The following is a 19,354-nucleotide window of genomic DNA, read 5'->3' as shown; positions in this document are numbered from 1 at the left end:
TTGAATATGTTTTACGGAACTTTTACCAATTTCACTTTCGGGACAAGTATGTATCACAATATCATTATCACATTAATGATGACATTAACATGGCACATTTATGTCATTACCATATCTGCATTATTATGTGACTAGCATGATTATATGGGGGTTTTAGTTGGGGAGTATTCTAATGCTTGTTTTGCACAAAATATGTTTGTGTATTAAACTAGCTTTCTGGTAACGTATTTTATGCTATGGCCATGCTTATTCTAGATTTAGAACATACCTACTACAGTATATATTTTACCTGTGGTATCATATTCTATACTTAAGAACAAGCCCTTCCTGTACTAGTATAATAGAACACCATACTGAAGATATATTACATTTCATTATTATTTCTCAAGATATATATCTGATGTAACAGAAGCATATGAATGTCCTCCGTCCAAAAGTTTTTTTTTCCAGTGTTTGTACTTTAAGAACGTACAGGTATGTGTGAATGCACAGGTATTATAATGTAAGCTTTAAACTTTGATTACTTGCTAACCTGTAGGAATTTAAAGTCTGTTTTCAGGATAAATTCAGGGCTATGACTAGTGTCAAAAAAAGTTTTTGTCTAATTTTTTTTTAGTTTGTGGAAAAGCCACAACGTAAGATTATTACCCACCTCTCTCCTAACAGCAAATAAAATGCACAGAGTAATTGTATTGTTTTGTGGCTTTTAAATGAATAAAGAAAAAAATTCTGAAAAATGTTTTTTCACATCCTGACATGTATCGAAATATTTCCCAAGAGAATGTTGAGGTACTTTAAGTTGTTTATCGTTTTTAAAACTGCACAAGATTTTATTAAGTTTGTTTTAATCAACAAAAGTAAGAAGAGTAAAAATTATAACGTTTTTTTTTTTACTTCCTGATATGTTTTTCAGTCATTACCCAAGAGAGCAATACTTGCAGCAAGAAACACATAACTCCATATGTGACAAAATCTGATTATGAGGCCCTTGTTTTTATTGAAGCAAGCTTTTTGCAAGCACAGCAGGGACTCGCACATGGCGGCGCTTGCGATATCGCAATCATGAATGTTAAAACTATAAAACTATTGGTAGACTGCTTGATGTAACACAGTGCTGTCTTACAAAATGATTCCAAAGCATTTCAGGAAGCAAAAGGTATTTTGTAATTTTTATTTTCTTGTTTGCAAAAAATCTGATAAACTGTAAAATTACAATGAACACAAAACACTACTACTTAATTACTATAACATTTTATAAAATCATAAAAATAAACCACCTACTTTTCTGGCTGCTTGTCTTAAGTTTACACAAAAAATATTTACTGTTCTGCCATTAATCTCACTTAGTGTTGCAGCATACAGTATCGCAAAATGCAGTCACTACTACAATCACCACACGTTTATATTCTATACATCTACCTGAGAAACATTAAGAGCTAAGTGCTGTTAACTATTGTTACCACTTGTGTTTATAAGCAGTAGTAGTTTTTTTTTTTTAATTAATGTGTGTAATTAGGTGCTAATTTTGCCATTGCATTAAATCACCAAACACTCTTTGTAATGTAGGTATACAATATTTCCAATTTTTTATGTAACTGAATGTTTGACAAATATAAAACAAAAAAAATATATTGAAAGCTGTGAATACATGAAGCACAGTATACATTTAAATAAGATAGGCCTACCAAAACTATTGAGCTTATCAAATTATACATATACTTACCAAATGAAATGTGTTGACCATCTGGTGTGTATCATGTTGCCATGAATATTACTTTTCTGCTATATAGTTTCTGTTTAATACTATGTATTACTTTATTGCTCTACAGTTTCTGTTATGGACTTTGTCTCCAGATTGCCATTTATATGACTTATTCTCTACATTCTCAGTACTTGTAATTGTTTCTGTTTGTTGCAGGTATGTAAGGAAATTAGAAAATGAGCTGAAACATTAAACTCCTTGGACACTCCATAGAAAGGAAGAATTATTTTCTGTTTAATGCTGGCATGTGAAGACATTAGAACATTTTCTTGTAGATTAAATTCTTTGGACATTCAATGAAAATGATTTATTTTGTGAATTTTTGTTATAATAGTGCTTTTTTTATTTTACTTAGAATTTTATTTCATTGCCAGTTAATTGATAGTAACTAAGAAAGTGAAATAATTTTTTTTTTTTTTTTGGAGAAATAAAGAGTATTTTTTACAACCTTATATTTCATGATTGTCTATCTTCAAAACTTAACAAACTTGGGTGATTCATATGGAAAAAATAATGCTGTCATTTAAAGGAAAGGAAAGTGTAAAGATTTTTGCTGAACGTTCATAATAAATAATTTTACCTTTTGACATGTCAGTTATCTTTAAAACACATTGTAGTTATTAGTATGTACAAGAAAGAAAGTGCAAGATTTTATGCCTTTAAAATAGTGTTTAAATATTCAATGTGTCTTCGTTTTTTTCATTCCACAGCACATAAATGAATTTTTTTTTTATAAAGTGAACATATAAATTTAAATGTAACATGTAACCTTTTATGTGGTATCGCTTTCAAGATACATTCACCCACTGTGTTGGTACATATCAAGTAAACCAACGAATAAGTGTTGGTACATATCAAGTAAACCAACGAACAATTAGGAAAGCTACAATGATTGGGTTTTTTATACAGGAATGTTACGGATAAAATAATACAATGGAAAGAGATTAATGTGGACACAAATTTTTTTTTAATATTTATGTTGTTTTTTTTTTTTTTCATAAAAAAAATATTCTTTAGTGACAATCTAGGCTGCAAATGTCTCATACATTACTGAATTTCTACACTGAGCATTACCAACACAGAGCTTACACAGTAATATTTCCTCTTTACATTATACCATCAGGTGACACTACAAAGTCTCATAACATGCTATTGTTTTAAACAACCTCAGTATGTACCTTTATGGACAATTACTTTTATGGTGAGAAACATAATGTAGTAATTTGTGCATAAAATAATTGTTTATATAATTTACTTAATAGTCATGCAGTATAGCTGCACAGTATGAACCTCACAAATATAATGAAACCAGTTTTTAGTGAATGACCACAATATTAACTCAGCATTTTCACACACATGTCTTGAAATATTGTGGTAAATGTTTTATAGACTTTCTCACCTCTAAATCTTTTTTCTCTCGTTACCCACACATCCCTGGGTCATCTTTGTGGAGCCGGGCTTATCCCAACCGCCTTAGATTTAACCCTGCCACGTGACCACGCCGCAGGGTCGACAATTATGGAACTCGCTGACTCCAGAGGTAAGTGTTTTAATTTAATGTAGCCGTGCATATGTCTGCTGGCCCAAACAAAGACATTAAAGCACTTGTAGATTCACGGCTCGTAGAGCCTGTTCGAGTCGTAATTCAAAAACTTACGGGTATGGCCGACTCCATGCAAATCCCCAATAAGACTGCTGTTAGATGTAACGTAAGCACATAACGAAGCAATCAGAAACTTTTGTCAGGGTAAAGTATAAGGTATAACGCATAGTGTAACACCGCAATGCATAGCATGCCAATAAATGCGAGAACAAATTGACAGTGATTTCCAGTGCCCCCTTACCTAAGTTAGGCATCAGCCAACCATGCTGCCTGAGGAGTGTGATACTACTTCTCTAGTTAGTAATTCAACCACTGCCACGATCCTAATGAACAAAGCTGGTGCCGACGACCCACCAAACAGCTGCATAAGTTAGCCTGGCACCCTCCCGGAAAGAAAATAAAATTTTTAAGCTGTAAATATATAAAGATGATTTTGAATTTTCCATGAAAAACAATTGAAACATGCTATAGATACAACACTAAATATAATTAACCTGAAACATGTTGAATTCAGTTAAGTTCTGTTACATAGTTGAACAGTGACGAGATTCTGCAAGATAGGAATAGCCTCTGTCCTTAAGTATGGGCGGTGGGCCTTCACTAATCAAAATTCCCGCGCGTCTTGTTAAAAGAAAAACAAAGTCCCGAAGTTGGCCGAAGGTTAAGTCTTCGGGCATGTTCGGGTTGGTCCTCAACCCTTTGTGAAATGTAGGCTTCCCCAACCTTGGACAAACAGTATGACAAACACGAAACCTACCATGAAATTACTCAGATAATCTGTACAACACAATAGAGCGACGCACAGACAATCTCAGCAACGAAAATAATCATATTCTGCGCAACACAACGATGACAACACGGACGACAAAACAGTTGCAACGTTTTATTAATTGACTGCTCTTATCAGGTTTCCGCATAGACAAAATTCTGTTTAATAGTTTTAATTAAAAATCATCCAATTACATACTGGGGGGACATTTCACAGCCTGGTGGGATTTTTACAGGTTTACGTTGGCAATACATTACAAGGAATATTGGCAATACTACAAGTGTAGGATTTCCCTGTTCTGTGGAGTTCTCGTTCCACGTGCGTGTAAAAATGAATCAAGTTTCCTTGTTACTACCGTCGTCTTTAATACTGTGGTTATTTTTGGTGGAAAACTGCTTAAGCGCAAGTCACTCCAGTAGTTTCTGCGGGGAGAAAAATACTTCATGTAACGATCAGGTTTGTATACAATTTTAAAGTTGAAAGTACTTTAAAAAAAAAAAAAAAAAAGCGGGTTTTCCGAAGGAAGGTGATTTACGACTTCATTACAGCGACTTCCGCTACGCGCAACTCTGTGGAATCAGCTCAATAGTTCATTACCTTGTTTGCTTTAATGATGGAAACCGTTATGATAGGACGTGTTACGTGCTTCTGCCAATCCTTTTATTGAACATGCCGTCACTCCCACTGCTGTGACTATGTTAGAAGGCGAATGTTGGGTGGGGCCTCTCTGCGCTACGAGATTCATAAGTATCACAGTCATTATCATACTTTCCCTTTACTTCATCAAAGAACTGAGTACAATAGGCCTATATCAACACTAATTTCGTATTTATTCTACACTGAAAGCTGAAATGGAATCTGCAAGTAATATAAAACACTTTACATAAAGAGCGACGGGTAATTTTATAGTTTGGCGGCTTCTGCGGGGAAAAATCATTGAAATTTAACAAACTCAGTTTCCTGTCTCAAAATAGCCACCAGACAGAACACGATAGAACTAAAAAGAAAGGTTTTAAAAGTTTGAAGGGTTTTTTTTTTTTTTTTGCACCCACTGAAGCTGCCTAACTAGAAAATTACTGAGGCAGCCATCAGAGCTGAAACTGCTACCACCGGGGTTTGAACCTTCATTGTTTTCAATTTCTCCCAGTGCAGTGTGGGTTCAAACTCCGACTGTGAACCCACCTATTTAATTAAATTCAGCACATAATTTTCTTGTCACCATTCTCATTTATTGCTCCACAATTAACCCCTAATGCTCCAGTTTTATTGTTAGAGGTAATGGAAGGCATTCCATTGCCCAGAACTCTCGGAATCCACGGTTCAAAGCGCGGATCTGGCAGTTAAACCACGATGCCCGCAACTGCTATGATGAACAGTATAGTTAGCGGCAATCACTATTTTAGATCTTTGATTGGTTCTTGCAACTACATCTTGAATCACTATTTTAATGGTGTCTGATTATTATAAAAAAAATGTTATGGTTTTACTTTTTATCAACTCGGTTTATTCATAAAGATAGCACCATTTTCAAAAAATATGATGATTATGATGATGATGATACTTATTTAGCCAAAATATTGTCATTTTGATTGACATGGTGAATTTTTACAATATCATGTTTTGTAATAAGCATGTCTTAACTACTGGGAACAATACAAATAAATCAGCATGTATATGTGCATTTGTAAAACATACCAATGTCTGGTAAATATGTATTGTACGGATTAGCGCCAAAAAAAATCGTACAAATATGAAATAACTTTCATTATATGCTATCTTACGTCCTCTTTTCAGAACCGCCTGCGGAGATAAAAAATTCCAATTACTTTTGGAGATATAGAATTTTTTAATATTCATTTTTTGGCGATTTTTTTAAAAAAAAAAATTTAAAAATCCGAAAATACCTTTATTCTGTGCTCTTTAACTTCCTCTTTTCATTAAACCCAGCGGAGATCAGAAATTCCAAATACTTTAGGAGATACGTATGGAATTTTTTAATTTTCATGTTGTGCACTGATGCGGCGTTCAGCGGGAAGCCTACGATTCACACATCCTTCTGGACATACCCGAATACTCACGTTGGCAAGCCTTCTTTTCTTAAAATTAGCAAGAAGTAATTAAAAATACTTTAAAACACTGTGGATGGTTGGTTATATTAGGTAAGTATAGCTACATTAAAAAAACTGTAAAATCATTTTATGGTTGCTTAGCAAATAACTTTTTAATATGTAGCTATCCAGCGCTAGGAAACCGTTTACATGATTTCACAGTATTTTTAATGTAGCTATCCTAACCAAATCAACCATCCACAATGTTTTGAAGTATTTATAATGTAGCTAATATAACCTAATTGACCATTAGTTTTCATGAGTTGCATATTTATTTACAATAAAAAAAAAAACCGAAGATGCACGATCGGGCGTTAGCCTCTCGTCTGTTGAAAGAAGGCTTGCCAACGTGAGTATTCGGGTATGTCCAGAAAGATGAGTGAATCGTAGGCTTCCCGCGTTCACCATTGTTGCTTGTTTACAAGTATGATTTTTTTTTTTTTCGCGACGTAATTGAACGACTACATCACGTAAAAAGAAAATTACGTGAGTTCCTACTGTTCATCCTTTTTCCCGGTTTGTTAGGTCAGGTCAGCTACATTATAAATACTTTAAAACTAAACAACCATTAAAATTAATTTTTATTATTTTTAATGTCCGTTCAGTTTCATAGTATTTATACTGTAGCTGACCTGACCTAATCTACCTTTGTCCCGTTTTGTTAGGTCAGGTCAGTTACATTATAAATACTTAAAACTATACAAGTAAAATTAATTGATATTATTTTTAATTTCCGTTTATTTTGAAGTATTTATCATGTAACTAACCTTACCTAATGGAAAATTTCTGTTATTTAGGCATTCACGCACACACGGCAAAATATAAAATGGCGTCTGTTGAATGATTACATAGGGCTTGTATTGCAAAATAAGAACGGCAATATCTCCAAAAGTAATTGGAATTTTTAATCTCCGCAGGAGGTTTTGAAAAGAGGACGTAAAATAGCATATAATGAAAGTTATTTCATATTTGTACAATTTTTTTTGGCGCTAATCCGTACAATACATATTTACCCAATGTCCTATTATAAAAATTAGTTACGAATAACAGTCGCACTTTAAAAAATATGCAAAAAAAATTTCAAACTACTTAGTGCATAATTTTGGTATCAACTCAATGCTAAATAATTTACATTCATGGAATTTAATGTATCAAAAATTTATGTTTTTGTAATCTTGAGATGAGTTATGATGAAATGTGCTCATTAATTTTCTGATATTTTTTTTTGTTGAATTTCGATGTTGTATGTTGAATTAATTTGCAGAGTTTCGGAGAAACCACGCTATTTGAAAACTGACCAAAATCTGAATGGTGTCTGTTTACGAAAAGCATTTAAGAATACGCTGAAGATGGATAAGTAGTTCTGTTTTCATAATTTATTTTTTTATTTTAATTTTAAAGAGTTAAAATGGCTAAAAAAAAGTATGCTTTCTGAATAATTTTTAGGCATGAAACACTTGGTACGTTTTCTCAAAAGCACTCAAGGGACACTTGCGTTTCACTTTTATCTCAACTTCTCTGCCATATAATGTAACGGTCACCGCTCGAATCTCACAGTCACCGCTCAATGCACGACGAGAAGACTGCGCGCCAGTCCAGAGGAGACACCACGCTAGAAGCACCAGTAGAGCGTCGCGCTTATCATCCCGCCTTGCGGACACATTAGGCAAGCCCCTTTAGGTACACAGTAAACTCCCTATTATCCTCGCATGCTATGAAAAAATGCAGCACATATGTAAATCTGTATTTTATTACAAGTGAGCAAATTTGAACTCTACTGACGAGTGTATTGTGTGCAGTATACAGTAAAACGCCACAGGCCTTCTCAGAACTCACTCAGTAGGCTGGCATGCATTGCTATTTTTGTCTCTATCACACTTTGTGTCTAGTCGTATGGTTGCTTTTTTAGTGTCTAATGAAGTCTGTGAGTACATACAGTACTGTATCCTTGATACGAAGCAAGTACCGGTACCGAGCACTTTTATGATTACATTACTGAAATGTATTGTATGTTAATTATTCAGTAAAATACTAAAATTTTAGCATCATTTAAAAATTTTTACTATTCATTGTAACTTTTACTGTACATAAATTTTTAGATTTTTAAGTTGAAATTAATGTTTCCTTTTTATTTCCCATTTTCTGCTCTTTTGCGGATTATCCACGATTTTCACTATCTGCGGTGGCCCTGCCACTTAATTTCGCGGATAATCGGGAGTGTACTGTACTCATTTGTTGAACAGTTTATTATGTTTGTAATTAATGTACACTGTACCTTAACCTAGTGAGGGGTGAACATTACAAGTGGTAGGCGTTATTGTATGAACCGAACCTGAATTTGTTTCCAGGTCTAGCCAGACTGGTTTCAATTTTTAATGTTTTTTTTTTTTTTTTGACATAATTCCAGGTAATTGGTAAAAGCTCTTGGTTAGATAATTATTGTGAATAAAAAGACATTTTTCATAATTTCTGTATACTTTTGGTTTTTAATAATGTTAATCAGCACTATTAAATGCTGTTCATTTCATATTTATGTGGTTTGTAGGTTCCAACATTTTTACCATAATGATTAGAGATTACTTTTTTTTTCCTTTTTTTTTTAGTTGAGGAACCAACTGTCATTGAAAAACAACTGCCAAACAAAATATATTCCTCAAAATAGCAAAGGTAAGTGCCACACATTTTTTTTTGTAAGATGGGATAAAATAATTTGCACAATTTATATAGTTAACCATACAGTTGTTTTCCTAAGTTAAATAATAATACTGACTGACAAAATAAATGTAGGGCCTATTGAAATAAGTTTTATCAAAAAAAATTGAACTGGACTCAGCAAATTATGTCATTTTAGTCAATAGGTATTGAGCTGGTGAACAGAAGAATTGCTATAGTTCTAAGCCATCCCAAAGCTGGTGGACATTTTAGAAGCCTGCTAGAACAATGGCCTTATTTCTGTAGGACCCAAGGTTTTTCACGGAACAGCGCAGTTGTTTGCGAAAGTCTCCGCAAAGCAACTTCATCCACGGTGATTATTGGTTTGCGAGTGGCTGATCCTCCGCTTATTTCGAGCCTTGGGGCAATCAGTGACCAAATCTCATCCTGAACTGTGGGGGATCTGCCAGTTTTGTTACTTGTTTTTCATTTTATTTTATTAAAAAAAAAGTGTTTTTGCTTGACAATTAGCAAACAGAAGTGCAACTAGAAAATTAATTTGATCGTGATCAAAGCTACAATATCTTGAAGGCAGCCGGTGTCGTATGCCACAATAAAGTAGGTAACCTCTCACACACCGCATAGACTGGCCTTCTCTGGAAAATTCTCCTCTCATGGATATATTTTTTTATTTTTTTTTATTTATTTATTCAATTTTTGTTCTGTAGATCCCATATGGAGGTAAGGACTCCGGGATATAGAACAAGTCAATTAATACAAATATATACATATATACAAACAAACTGTACAACCACAAAAATTAGATATTACACAGTACTTTTACATTTCAAAAGTAATAAAAAGAAAACATGGGTACATAAAAAAGAACATGGGTACACAAGATATTGTATAAACTTAAGTCTAAACCTCGGAGTGTAGAGTTAGTTTACAAAACTCAATATTTAGTATACCATTATACCATACAATACCATACAATATATAATAACCATGTTCTCAAGTAATTAATCACTTCAAAAAATTTTTGAGTTATAGGTGGGTATTTTTTTGAACTTGATACGAAAGAGGTTATTTTTCAGTGAAGGGGGTTGTGTGAAAAGGTGAAATATAGTGGTCTGGAAGACACTTGAATAATAATCAGTGTTATTATTTAGAACTTCTTGGTTCTGCTGTGAATCATTGTGCGTAAACCTTCAGTTTAGTCAACCACAAGAGCATGACATGATATGGCACACATCTGTGAAGGAGCCATTTTGGTAACGCCTGTTACTTAGGTATCTGTTGGACGTACTCATTATTGTCTGTGGTTCTTTTGTAGCCGACAGCATTATATTAAAATTTATGCTTAGTCCAGTATAATTCAGTTACATAACTTTTTTTTTTTTAGTTTTGACTAATTAATGTTAAATGTACAATTTTGTTATAGTTGTTTGTGTGTGTTTGTTTGTTGAGATCAGTTTAACGAATTTTAAATAGTACCTCAGTTATTTACTCAACTACTTTCTTCCCAAGATATGTGAATATTTATTTATCGTAGATCTTAGTGTTGTATGTTACTAGAAAGAACGTCAAACAGTGGTTAAATTTATGGTTAAAAGTGCATTTTGCCCAAAAGTGGAAATAGTACAGTAATACCTAGACTTACACTACCCCATCTTACGTGAATTCGGAGTTCGATTTTTGAATCTTCTCTTCAGTTAGAAACTTGACTGAAGGCCACTGTTCAATTGAAAAAGAGTTACAAATTTGGTAAAGCATAGATTGCAATGAAGAGTGCATTTCTGCTACAAAAAAAAATAAAAGAATTATTATCGTGCTACTAGGAAATTTTATATCAAAAGGAAAATCTTCAATCCATCAGATGATTTTTTTTTATATTTTAGGAAGCCTTCTATGTCAAAATGTCGGTTTACGTTTTTGCAATTCATAATAGTATAATTTGTTGTATTATCTAAGATTTTATTACACTTTTTTTCTAAATTGTTGTTTTCTTTAGTTTCCAGTCTTAGTTATACATATTTTGTATATATGTATTTATATGCAAAATTGTATCCCCATGCGAATTCAAATTAGAAGGTTATCGCTCGGTCCCTTTCACTTAAGTTCAGGTTATTACTGGATATAAATAAACTGTTTTAACAAAAATAACTGTATGATTTATATATATATATATATATATATATATATATTTTTTTTTCCAAAAATTTATGGGGAAAAATTCAGCAAAGGTAAATTTAAATTTAACTGAAAACTGAAAGCTTTTCTCTCATAGATAAATAAACAAATCTGCTAGGCACTGAAACACGTGGTGTCTTAGAGGTAAAGTACGTAGCTTGCAGGTTTGTGTCACAGTCACTGAATTCAGTTTTCGTTGTTTCCCAGCATCTCTGGAGCTGTTCGTTGCGACGTGTGCCCTTGTATGTGCATGTGTGTTCCTCTGTTGGGAACTAACGCTGTGTCGTTAGAGAAAGTCGTGTAGCTTGTTCATCTCTCTCTCTCCCCTCGGCAGAGTGCAAGGATTGGCTGTTCGAGGGCACCGCCTCCTCGCAGCTGCGAACAGTTCGGTTGGAAGCGTACGTCAACACGGAATATGGCTACACCTTGCCTGCGTTCAACGTCTCCTTCCGCCCCGTCAAGTGGAAGCGTGAGTGTGGTTTCCCCTCGTGCAAGTTTGGTGTGTGGGGAGGGCTGGGCTGATTGATTACATTCTCTACATGAGCAAAGTGTTTGTTCACTGTAAATGGTTGAATATGGTGCAGTTGTCTCATAAAAATGGATCTTTTATTACTTTGAAATTTGCATAAAATGGTGACTGCTCACCAGGAAATTCAAGAAGACATCGGATAATTTTTCTCGTCAGGAAATATGCCATTAAATCAAACAGCTCAGAATTGGAAGTAACTGTGTTCAGTTTTATCCAGAGATTGTCACATAATTTATAATGTTACGCAGTAAAATGACTAGTTTTATTTTACCAGTTGAAGTAAAAAATAATAGTTGTTTAATAATTATAAAGAACTAATGCATTTGTTTTATTTTTTTGTTAAAACATCTCTTATATTGATGTTTTTGTTTGCATGTAAAATAACTCTATGTAATAGTAATTATCTTGAAAAATTTGAATGGAAAAATGCACATGGCATTGATGAATGATTATGATATGCATAAATGTGACCTACCAAAAATCTATTTCATCATCCAAACAGGCGAAGTAATTCAAGCTGTTACCATGTATGGACAAAGGTAGGCTATGTGTGATGGCTAATCAGTGTCATATTATTAACTGACAGAATCTTCCCATTAAGGCTCATATTTTGAAACTTTACTGTATTAAGATGGGGTCACACACACCAATTTGACTTTTTTCTTTAATATTTTTTCATTTTTTGTTATTACTACTAGTTAAGCGCTATTTATAAAATTTTAACACTATACTTAGTTTGCATTTGTTCTGTTACTAATATTTTTCACAGATATTTCTTAAGTATTGTTTAATGGGCATGAAAAGGTAATTGATAGCAATTAATTATAAACACTTGCATGCCAAAAAGCTGCAACTAAAACATTCATTAGTTCCTTAGTTTATGAGAAAGTTATAAATACAAAAATTAAAATAACACTACAAATTTTTTTAACTGCAATGTCTAAAACCAAGTTTTTTTTAATATTAAAATTAATACAAAAATAATTATTGATGTTAAAATTCCAAAATCTTTGTACTTAAATGTTTACTTGTGGTGTTTCTTTGTAGGTCTTTAGCCATATCTGTACTGCATAAGCTGTAGGCTGCTATTAGTAACTTTTGAAAACCTTAAATCGAAACTAAATTTATATTTTTACACAGTAATTATGTATTATTTTAGGTTTTTAAATAAAAACCTAAATCAAAGATGTATAAAAATAAATTCTATAATTCAATGAAAAAAATGAGGCCATTGAGGCGAATATCACGTAATTTTGTGTTTAGCCTTGAATTTAGGTTTTATGTGGTGTATTGAGATCCATTTCGGTAGTAAGCGGTGTATGACTTCCTTTTTGGTGTTTGGCGGTTACACTGTTATTTCTCTTTTATCGCTGTTCGCCACATAATCTTGCCACTGCTCATACAGTTAATTTGTAACAGTAATGGGTGTGTTGTCAGAATATTTTTTCCTGGTCAGTGGTTTAGTTTTTTTTTAAGGTCGTACTCGTACAGTGTTTTGCAGCTGCTCATGCGAGAGTTTCCTGGCTCGTGTAGTTTACCCGGATTTGTCGGGCATTCTCTGATAACTTCTCTCTTGCCGCCGCGATCCAGGCATCCGCTTCAGGTTCCAGTCGGACGGCAGGAACCTGTGTCGGCAATTCAACCTGGAGGTTGCCGACTCGCGGCCGATCTACTTCGACTGCCGGTGGGTCACGTCACACGACAAGAACGGCTCGTTCGTCTTCGAGTACGATGTCAGCGACGACGATGGCCTTCGGGAGAGAGGGAAGTTCTTGTTGCTGGTGCCGTTGTACTCGAAGGAAGGTGAGTGCTTGGCTCTGTCTGTCGGTGCGAAACTAAGAGAGCTTTCCCGTGTCAGAACCAACTTCACGATGCACCTCGTCACGTGATCCCCGGCCAACTTCTTGGAACAAAAGCCCTGCTGATAGCCGATTTCGTGTTTACATGCATTGTGAAGATAATTATCCTGAGTGCTCAACTTCTGAGTTTGAAGGTTTGATACAGCCACAGTGGTAGACACACGTCAGTGGTATGAATTAGTGGCAGAAACCACTTGCCAGAGGTTTTTAAGCAAATGTAGTTCTGTAGTGTTCGAAAAAACACCTTTGTTGTGCGTAGCATCTCCTTTTACAGTTTTCTCTAGTTTAACATAATGTTGTAAGCATGATAAAAATAAATAGATGAAAAAATTAGTTACAAGCACTTACCCTGAAACTTTTAAATTTATTCCATTAAACCTTATCCAATGAGGAGCATGCCGCAAGGATGTTTGCAACATCGGGAGGGGGGAAAGGGGTGAGGTTCATGATGGACGAGAGCAAGGAAGGGGAATACGTTCAATCACAAACAAAAAAAATTATCAGGTTCATCAGATCATTTAAACATACAAATAGTAAGTTGTGAATCACTTTTAATAATTAATTAACCATATAATGCTGTGTAGCATCATCATGCCACTGGCATATTTTTTTCCTTATTGTTTAATGCTGCTGTGTTATTTTTTAATATATTATAATTTCCTTTTTTTTATAAAATATATTTGGTTTGTGATTTTTAATTTAATTTATTTCACCACTTTCTTTGTGCTTTTGTTTACTTAACCACCGGCAGTTTCCAAAAGATTTATATTTTGTAATCTTAACTAGTGTGTAAGTTTGTAACTTTTTATATCAGTCTTTTGTAATATTTTCATTATTTTTTTATAATTATCTGTGTGGGTTGCAGATCACTGCTTGATTATTTAATTCTGAGTGAGACCTTTGATACGAATCTTCGTCGTGTGACATGCGACACTAGCGCTCGTGTGAGCGGTGGCAGGAGAGAGAGGCCGAATCTGGGAGTCGAGTTGCGCCGGCCGGACGGCACGCGTCGGCTTTCGCGCTCAGGGCTTCGCGCAGCGCGAGTAGAAACGTTTTAGCGTGCGTGCCTTTTCCTTCGTCCACGTGAAATGTGTTTTGACGACTTTGGAGCTGCACTCCGGTTTAGGTCTTCACAAGTTCACGAGAGTTTATGTTTGCCAGCGCTCTGGCTATTCACGAGGTGGCGCGTGTATTTGTTTTTCGCCAACTGGTGATTCAGTTGAGTGGGGGCCGAGCTGGCTTCGCCATGGCTCTACTCGCAGGCATGCTAATCAAGTATTAATATATGTGAGGATGTAAGAAGAAGACGGACCATGCTACGGTTTGTAAGTACGCTCTACGCCATGCTGACAACCCTGGACTACAAGTAAGTGGATCGCCGTTAAAAAACTTAGCTACGCCCTTCGTGCCGCAGCTTCCCGTGTGTTTGCCCTTTTGATGTTTTCGAATGCTCCAGTCAGTGACGTCACCTGCGCCTGAACATCCTCAACGTGAATCGTAGAACTTTCAGCATACTGCAGGACTGTGTACGAATCTTACTATATTTTTTTTGCAAGAAACTGTTTTCAAATTTCTTTGCTGGCCAGCTTAATGTCGTGCTTTAACTTTGTAGAATTTAAACTGCTGTTTTTGTGTGTCTGCGCCCTAGGACTCTTATTACATATTTAAAGGACTTAATAATTTTCCTTTTAAATTTAATTGTTATGGTGTTAATTCAAATGGTTTTAAGTCAATGTTCATTTGCTTCTATGTTGGCCCCCCCCCCCTTTTTTTTTTATAGAGAGACATTACGCACGTGATAATTTTTAAATTTTTAAACTTTGTCATATTTTAGTTATATTTAAGCTGTAATTTTTTATTATTATTCATGCGGCATGTACATTGTGATGTTCGTGTATTTGTTCATGTGTTAGCACCTGGTAAAATAAATTTCATGAATTTTAATAATTTGTTGGCTTGAAATTACTTTTCATATCTCACTGCCAACTCCCAGCGTTTGGTTGGAGACTTAATTTTTTTTTTATGGAGAAACGGCCTTGGGGAGCACGGACGGGGGTAGCTAACTGTGTGGAACAGAAGCGAGATATTTTTTTACCCTCAGCTGAAACCACGAGTGTAAACAAATGTGATATAAGATATGCGATGAGAAAGAAATTTTTTCTGTAGCTGTCACAGGCGGTTCCTCACAGTCAGAATCATCATCTGATTCAGCTTTTGATGACTGTGATCGAATGACTACACTAATGCTGTTGCTGTCAGTTAACACTGGTGTTTCTGTTTTATTATCCACAGAGACATAGTCTATGAATGAAACAGCTTCAAACTGCATGGAGTTTGACACTTCTTGCCATTCTTAAGGGTCAATGGCAATGCTTTTGCATGTTTGCTGTAGTGTGGCTTGCATGTAGTGTGGTTTGATGAAGTTGCAGTGAGCTCATCAGCTTTTTGAATAATTTTGTGTTTTCTGTAGTTATTGGTGTTTACTGTAGTGTTGTATTTTTCGTGTCTGTTGTGTTTGTGTATTTGTTATCACCGCCAATATGTGGTACTCTTCCTTCGTGTGTTGGCCATGTGTTGTTCTTACCTGCTTTGGTACCGCCGGGGAGGGAGTCTCCATATGTTTGCGGTGATAACCTTATGTTTGTCCATGTATAATTATCGTGCCAACCACCCAAGTCTAACGACTGTCGGTGGGCATGTCACAATTTAAAATAAATAAATAAATAAATACAGTTTACAATTCCAGACTTTCTCCAGCAGTTGGCAATAGTTTCTTGTTAAACATTCCATCATCCATCTGTGATCATCTCAATTGCCTGATGAACATTGATGTTGGTGGGCACTTTCGACCTAATGTTGATGAGCAACCTCTCAACAAGAATTTAGAGAATGTACCTTGGTATTCTGAGTAATGCTTTGATCAAGGGGCTGCAACTGAGATGTGCAGTTTGATGGCAGAAACATCAGTTTGATGTTTGCCAGTCGAGCATCAACACTGTATGCTCAGTTTTCATCAGCCAATTTGAGAAGAGTTCTCTCTCATCCATGCACGGGTGTTACTAGCATAATCTGCAGGAAGATAAGAAACTCCCTTGAAGCACCTGGTAGTCTTGTGTTTACCAGTGATTAATGGCAATATTTTTGTTCGTGTGGCATTGCAACAAAACAACACAGACAACCTTTCCTTTGCTTTTTTTTCCCTCCAGCGCATTTTTCACCTTTATATGCCATTGTCCTGTTAGGTAGAAGCTTGTAAAAAAAAAGCAGTTTCATCAGCATTGAAAATATCATCTAATGAGTATGGCTAAAAATACTCAACGGCTTTTCTTCCTCACGCTGGTTTGCTGTCTCTGTGTCTGCAACTTTATACTCCCCCATACAACCTTCCATGATGTACCATGTCGTTCACTAAAGGGGTGCAACCACCCTGAACTGGTTTGGAAGTCTTTGATGTCCATAAGCAATGCAACTGTTTTGCTTTAGCTTGTAACATTGGGCCAGTTACTATAACATTTTTTGATCGTACTTCTTTCAACAATTTGTTCAAAGCATCTTCCTAGCTTTGGAGATCGCCCGAACGAAACCTATTGCGGTTACCACCAAACAGAAATTCTCCGTGCCTTTTTTTTTTTTTTAATTTTTGCCCGAACTTAAACAATTGTACTTACGGTCGTCGCCGCAATGCCATGTGTCTTCGCAAGTGCGACCTCCTTTTTTCCATTCGTACAGTTCTCTGAGCATTTCTACTGTTTCTTTAAGCATGAATTGTTTTCGTTAATTTTTATCTCCAGGATCACTCATTTTTGTAGCACAAATACAATGAGGTGTCTTAAAAAACGTAACGCAAAAATAAATTCAAAATATTAACAATCACGGCACGGACGCTAACAATAAATTAGCGTGTCTCTTTCATAAAAGTTTCTCTCGAATTTCAGTGTTTCGATGTATCGAATGGTGTTGTGTTGTTCACGCCGCATACTAAGTACGTTAATCTATGGTAGTGCCGGCAGTCTTTTGTTTTGTCGTTATAGAAGTTTTAAATTATGTAGCTGTGGTTTGATTGTTCTATAAAATTAATTATTAGTTGGAAAATTTATTTACCAGTTTAAGTAAATTTTGGGGTAGCAATGTGACGCTAGTTGTGGAATTTATGCGTTATAGTGAAAATTATGATACTTTAAACTGAAACAATTTTGCATTGAAGATTTTCGGTGGGGATTTTAAAAAGATACGTTATGGTGAGGTACGTTGTAGAGGTGTAAAAGTAACGAAAAAATGTGTACCCTTATGTATTCGTTACTATAACAATCAGTACTCGTTACTTTCGTATCGTTACTTCTGATACCGCATAACATGGCACATGCTATGTTATGTAACAGCAACGAATCGAGACGTATTGCGTACGCGTACAGTATGACGTCGCGTAAATAAAAATAAATCGAATATAAACAATTAAAAATATTTGATAATTAACAGCTTTTGTTAACCAAGAAACAATTAAATCTCATTAGAGCGGCTTTATTATAATATCTCTTTTAATATAAGAACATAAAACGTGAAAATACGCGATAATAAAAAACAAAAACATACATATTTATAATTTGTAAAAAATACTTTCTTACGTTGTTTCTGTTCGAATCTAAAACTTTGTCTACACACACAATACCTTTAATAAACAGTAAAAAACTTGGACGACGAATTTCCAAATTATACTTTTCTTAATAAACAAACATTGTTCTTTGTAACGAATAAGCGCGCGCATGCGTAAAACATACGAAAGATGCGAGTAACGAAATGCATTCGTGTGTAACGTTTCGTTACTCATTACTAGATGCCGCACCCGTTACTCAGTAACGAATACATACGGTTTGCTACAGCTCTAGTACGTTGTACCGGTATTCTAGTGTAGTCAAAATGGTTTCCAGTAAGGGCACCCTTGAATGTTGTGTCACAAACAACTTAAACTTCCTACAAAAATTGGACATTTACAAAAAATATTACATTTATAATTTGGACAAACATATTTTTATTGTTCTGCAGAGCAGTTCGCTATATATATATATATATATATATATATATATATATATATATATATATATATATATATATATATATATATATATATATATATATATATATATATATATATATATATATATATATATATATATATAGTTATGCTAGTAAGCATCACAATATGGTTTCTGATCTGTTTTGTCAACATCTTTTGCACTTTCATAAAAAATGCTGTAGTCTAGTAATATTTTTTATGTGTGTGTGTGTGTTTAATTTGCTTTTACATTTGAATTTATGAACAGCTGTTGGGAATAATGATTTTATGACACTGTACCAGGACTCCAACAGACTTGCCCAACCGAGAGACAAGCGTAGACTCTTGAACTTCCGCGAATTGAAAGGAATGAATTCGCCCAGATTTTCCAATTCAGCACGTTTTTGTGTCATTTTTAAGTACGTTTACACATACAAATTTTTGGGCACTTCAGGGATTCATTTTTTTTTTCTGTATTCATTATAGGTATAATTTGAACTTAAATTATGTATATTAATAATGTAACTTATTTTTTGGATTTTGAAAATATTTAAGCATTATTATCTTATTTGAAACAAGGTCTTAAACTATGACTGAGTACAACACGTGTGATTGATGTTGGGGAAGGAACCGGTGTGAGCAGTGAGGGACCACCCAAGCATTTGCCTGGAGCTATTCGGGAGACCTAGAAAACTGTAAACAGAATGGCTACACCATGATTTGAGTGTGAGTCAAGAGCGTAATAAAAAACAAAAACTCTGGAGGTCTTGTGGAGATTGCTAGACGAGTAGTTTTTGTTGGCACCTCTCTTGGGTAGAGATTTCGGGGA

General features: G+C 34.7%; 1 protein-coding gene across 2 annotated transcripts in view; it reads left to right on the top strand.

Annotated features, from left to right (window-relative positions):
• Positions 1 to 4,428: 4,428 nt before the first annotated feature.
• Positions 4,429 to 19,354, top strand: part of LOC134543042 (uncharacterized) — a 33,286-nt gene continuing 18,360 nt past the window's right edge. For both annotated transcript variants that reach the window (XM_063387750.1, XM_063387749.1), the window contains exons 1-4: positions 4,429 to 4,590; positions 8,846 to 8,909; positions 11,422 to 11,556; positions 13,207 to 13,419. In XM_063387750.1, the coding sequence (XP_063243820.1) occupies positions 4,465 to 4,590; positions 8,846 to 8,909; positions 11,422 to 11,556; positions 13,207 to 13,419 (538 nt within the window). In that variant the 5' untranslated portion in view covers positions 4,429 to 4,464. The remainder of the gene's footprint in view (positions 4,591 to 8,845; positions 8,910 to 11,421; positions 11,557 to 13,206; positions 13,420 to 19,354) is intronic.

Source organism: Bacillus rossius, assembly GCF_032445375.1.
Source record: "Bacillus rossius redtenbacheri isolate Brsri chromosome 9 unlocalized genomic scaffold, Brsri_v3 Brsri_v3_scf9_2, whole genome shotgun sequence".
Lineage (NCBI taxonomy): Eukaryota > Metazoa > Arthropoda > Insecta > Phasmatodea > Bacillidae > Bacillus > Bacillus rossius.
The sequence above is the reverse complement of the archived record's forward strand: the minus strand, read 5'-3'. Positions and strand labels throughout refer to the sequence as shown.